Consider the following 2,989-nt stretch of genomic DNA (forward strand, 5'->3'; position numbering starts at 1 on the left):
GCTGTCTAGTTAAACAGGGTGGAGGAAGGGTTTATCTAACACTAAACGATTGCATTCATAAGTAATATAGCAGCAATTTGGGCTGAGTCACCCATCATTCTCTCCATTTACCCGGGGTTTAAATATATAAAGTGACAGGTACATGAATTAGGAATAAAACTAAAGCAATTTCCAGACTTTGGCACGAGCACACATAATACTTAGATTGCTTTGTTAGAAGGTGGCTTGACAGTCGCTAAACAGAAATATAAAATTACACATTCTCGGAAAACAAACACCCCAGGAGTTCAAACCTCCTGGTCAAGTCTGCCCATCCCCCAGCTAGTTTCAAGTATAAGAAAAGCGATAGGAATTGTTCACAGGAGAATTCCGCCGCCACGCAGTTAACTCTTCAAGCTTTCTTCTCCATCAGAGACAAAATTAAGGTCCAGGAAACTAAATCCATATGCTCCTTTGTGTTTAAATACTTAAAAGAGAGAGTTGAGAGAAGTAAACACTTGCCAGTTTCATTGGATTGGAGTAGGAGAAGGGTGACATCAAGCTTTTCCCCCAACTAGGACAGGAGGATAAACTTCTATTATAAGCATTGCCTGCAGGTAGGAGATAGGAGTTCCGCAGGTTTCCAGGTACCCAAGACTATGGACTGACAATGATTCCATAAAATGGTCTTTAATGGGTATCTCCCATTTAAATGCTTATTTAAAAAAAAAAAAAGTTACAGCCCCTTAGGCGCTGGAAAGCAGCAGTGTCAATAGCAAGGCAGGAGGTGTGGGGAGCTGGGGGTGTGGGGAGCAGATAGATTCTTCTCGCTCTACCCTTTCTAAGTACGGTTCTCCTTCCAGAGCCCCCTCTGGACTCTACTGGTTTCTCAGCACCGCTTTCTCTGGCCCAGGAGAGCCTCTCTCTGAGACATCACCAGCATAAGAAGAGTCCACCTTACCTGTGGAATCAGACACTAGACAAGCACGTTCTCCAGAGGCGCCTTAGTGAACGCTCTGCTACTTCAAGATTCAGCTCGTGCGCCTGAACCGTATCAGTTTTTGAAAAGCTTGTTTGAAGTCATCGTTGGACTTGGTATAGATGATGGGGTTAATGAGGGAGTTGAGATATCCTAGCCAATTAAAGAAGTCAAAGATGGCCAGGTGGAACCAGCAGGCGTCATCACAGATAGGTAATGCCAGGGAGATGATAAAGAAAGGCAGCCAGCAGACGATGAAGGCTCCTAAAATTATCCCAAGCGTTCTGGTGGCTTTTCGCTCCCTAGCGGCCATGAGCTTCTTCTTTTCCAGGAGAGCGTCAGACACTTTCACCTTTACTTGGTTCACATACACTGGGGACCCGGATTCACTGGGTCCCTCGGGGGCTCTAGAGTTAATGGAGGTGCCCGAGGAAGAGGATCCCGGGGAGTCGGTGATCAGCTGAGCCCGAGTTAGACGTTTGCCCGTCCTGTTGGGCGTCTGTTTCAAAATCCGAGAACGAGCTTCCACGTAGATGCGGCCATAAAGGGCAATAAGCAGCAGGGTGGGGAAGTAGAAGGCGCCCACAGTAGAGTAGACTGTATAGAGAATGTGGTCTGTGTTCACTGAGCAGTCTGCCACCTCCTCGGCCTTGGCCTGGCGCCAGAAAAGTGGGGGCATGGAAATGGATACAGAGAAGACCCATACCATAACAATCATTCCAGCTGCTCGCTTGGGAGTCCTTTTAGCCGAATACTCGACCGCGTCTGTAATGGCCCAGTAGCGGTCCAGGGCAATAACACAGAGATGCAGTATGGAAGCTGTGCAACAGGTAATGTCCGAGGACAGCCAGAAATCACAAACAACCTGGCCCAGAGTCCACCTGCCGGTGACCGTGTACATAGTGCTAATGGGCATCACCAGGATAGACACAAGCAAGTCAGTCACTGCCAGGGAGGCGATCAGGTAGTTGGCAGGTGTGTGCAGCTTCCTAGTCCGAGAGACAGTGGCGATTACAAAGGCATTGGAGAGCGTGGTGGCCAAGGTGATGAGTGCAAGGAACGTGGCCAGAAGCACCTTCCAAGGGAGTGCAATCGAGTCCTGGTATGGCTCCAGATCCGGAGAGCTGCAGTTGGGATTCGGGAAGGTAGAATGATTAGTCTGCGAGGAGGTCAGGGAACCGGAGGCTGGCGGAGAGCACTGACGGCTGGGCTGTTCCATTGCGCCCCTCGCCCTGCTTCCAGAGCAGGTGGCGCGCAGCTCCAGATCATGGACTGACTCTACAGCAAGCTAATCTGGAGGGTGGAGACTGAAGTAAGAAGGTTGGGTCCCCCGGGTATCTGGTTGATAGGAGGGATAAATGAGCACTCCCCCACAGCCAATCGTGTCCAGGAGTTTCTCTGGTACTGGGACAGCCCAAATGCCCCGCTGCCCAAAGAGAGCGCGAAAGATGTCACGGGTGCGGCAGGCAGCCCGGCCAAGTAGGGCGCGTCCCCATACACTCTTTTCCCATACTCTTACCTATCTCTCCTTACCCAGCCCTTGGGAAGCGAATGAGTCTCTGCTGCTCTCTTCTCTTGCGCTCAACCCAGTCGCAAGAAGTCTCCAGCCTCCAGCTCTTCTAAGCAAGCAGATTTGGAACTACTAATCATAACGATCCTTGGAGAAAGCGTACTTCTGCTTCTTTCCCAAATCCTCGGAGCTGAGCGTTCGGGCGCGGTTTTTGGTTGGTCTGCTTGTTTTCTTTTCTTTTCTTTCTTTTCCCTCACCTTTCTTTACCCCCCCCACCCCCACCCCAAGTGTTTCTTAGCCCAGAAACCACAAGACACTCCCCACTCTGGTCACTGGAGTTTCAAGTCACAGAGAGGAAGAAAGGGAGGTGAAGACTCAGCATTTGCCCTCCCGTCCCGTCTGGCCTTCTGTGTCCTGAAAACCGAGAGAAGTAGCTGCGAGGCGAGGGCACTACTAGCCTTTGGAGCTGGGTGGGGTGTACCCAGGAGGGAGGTTGCCCGAGTTGTTTCTCCCTGCCTTGC

The 2,989-nt window shown here is 50.7% G+C and overlaps 1 protein-coding gene across 1 annotated transcript; it reads right to left on the reverse strand.

The window, feature by feature from the left end:
* Positions 1–771: 771 nt before the first annotated feature.
* Positions 772–2,522, reverse strand: HTR1B (5-hydroxytryptamine receptor 1B). Its single transcript, XM_044673958.1, has one exon. It carries the CDS (start codon positions 2,175–2,177, stop codon positions 1,011–1,013), a length of 1,167 nt encoding a protein of 388 aa, XP_044529893.1. The 5' UTR covers positions 2,178–2,522; the 3' UTR covers positions 772–1,010.
* Positions 2,523–2,989: the final 467 nt, after the last annotated feature.

Source organism: Gracilinanus agilis, chromosome 4, assembly GCF_016433145.1.
Source record: "Gracilinanus agilis isolate LMUSP501 chromosome 4, AgileGrace, whole genome shotgun sequence".
In the NCBI taxonomy this organism is placed as follows: Eukaryota; Metazoa; Chordata; class Mammalia; order Didelphimorphia; family Didelphidae; genus Gracilinanus; species Gracilinanus agilis.

Coding starts and splice junctions, on each gene's coding strand:
- HTR1B (XM_044673958.1), bottom strand. CDS start 2,177: ATGGAACAGCCCAGCCGTCAGTGCTCTCCGCCAGCCTCCGGTTCCCTG.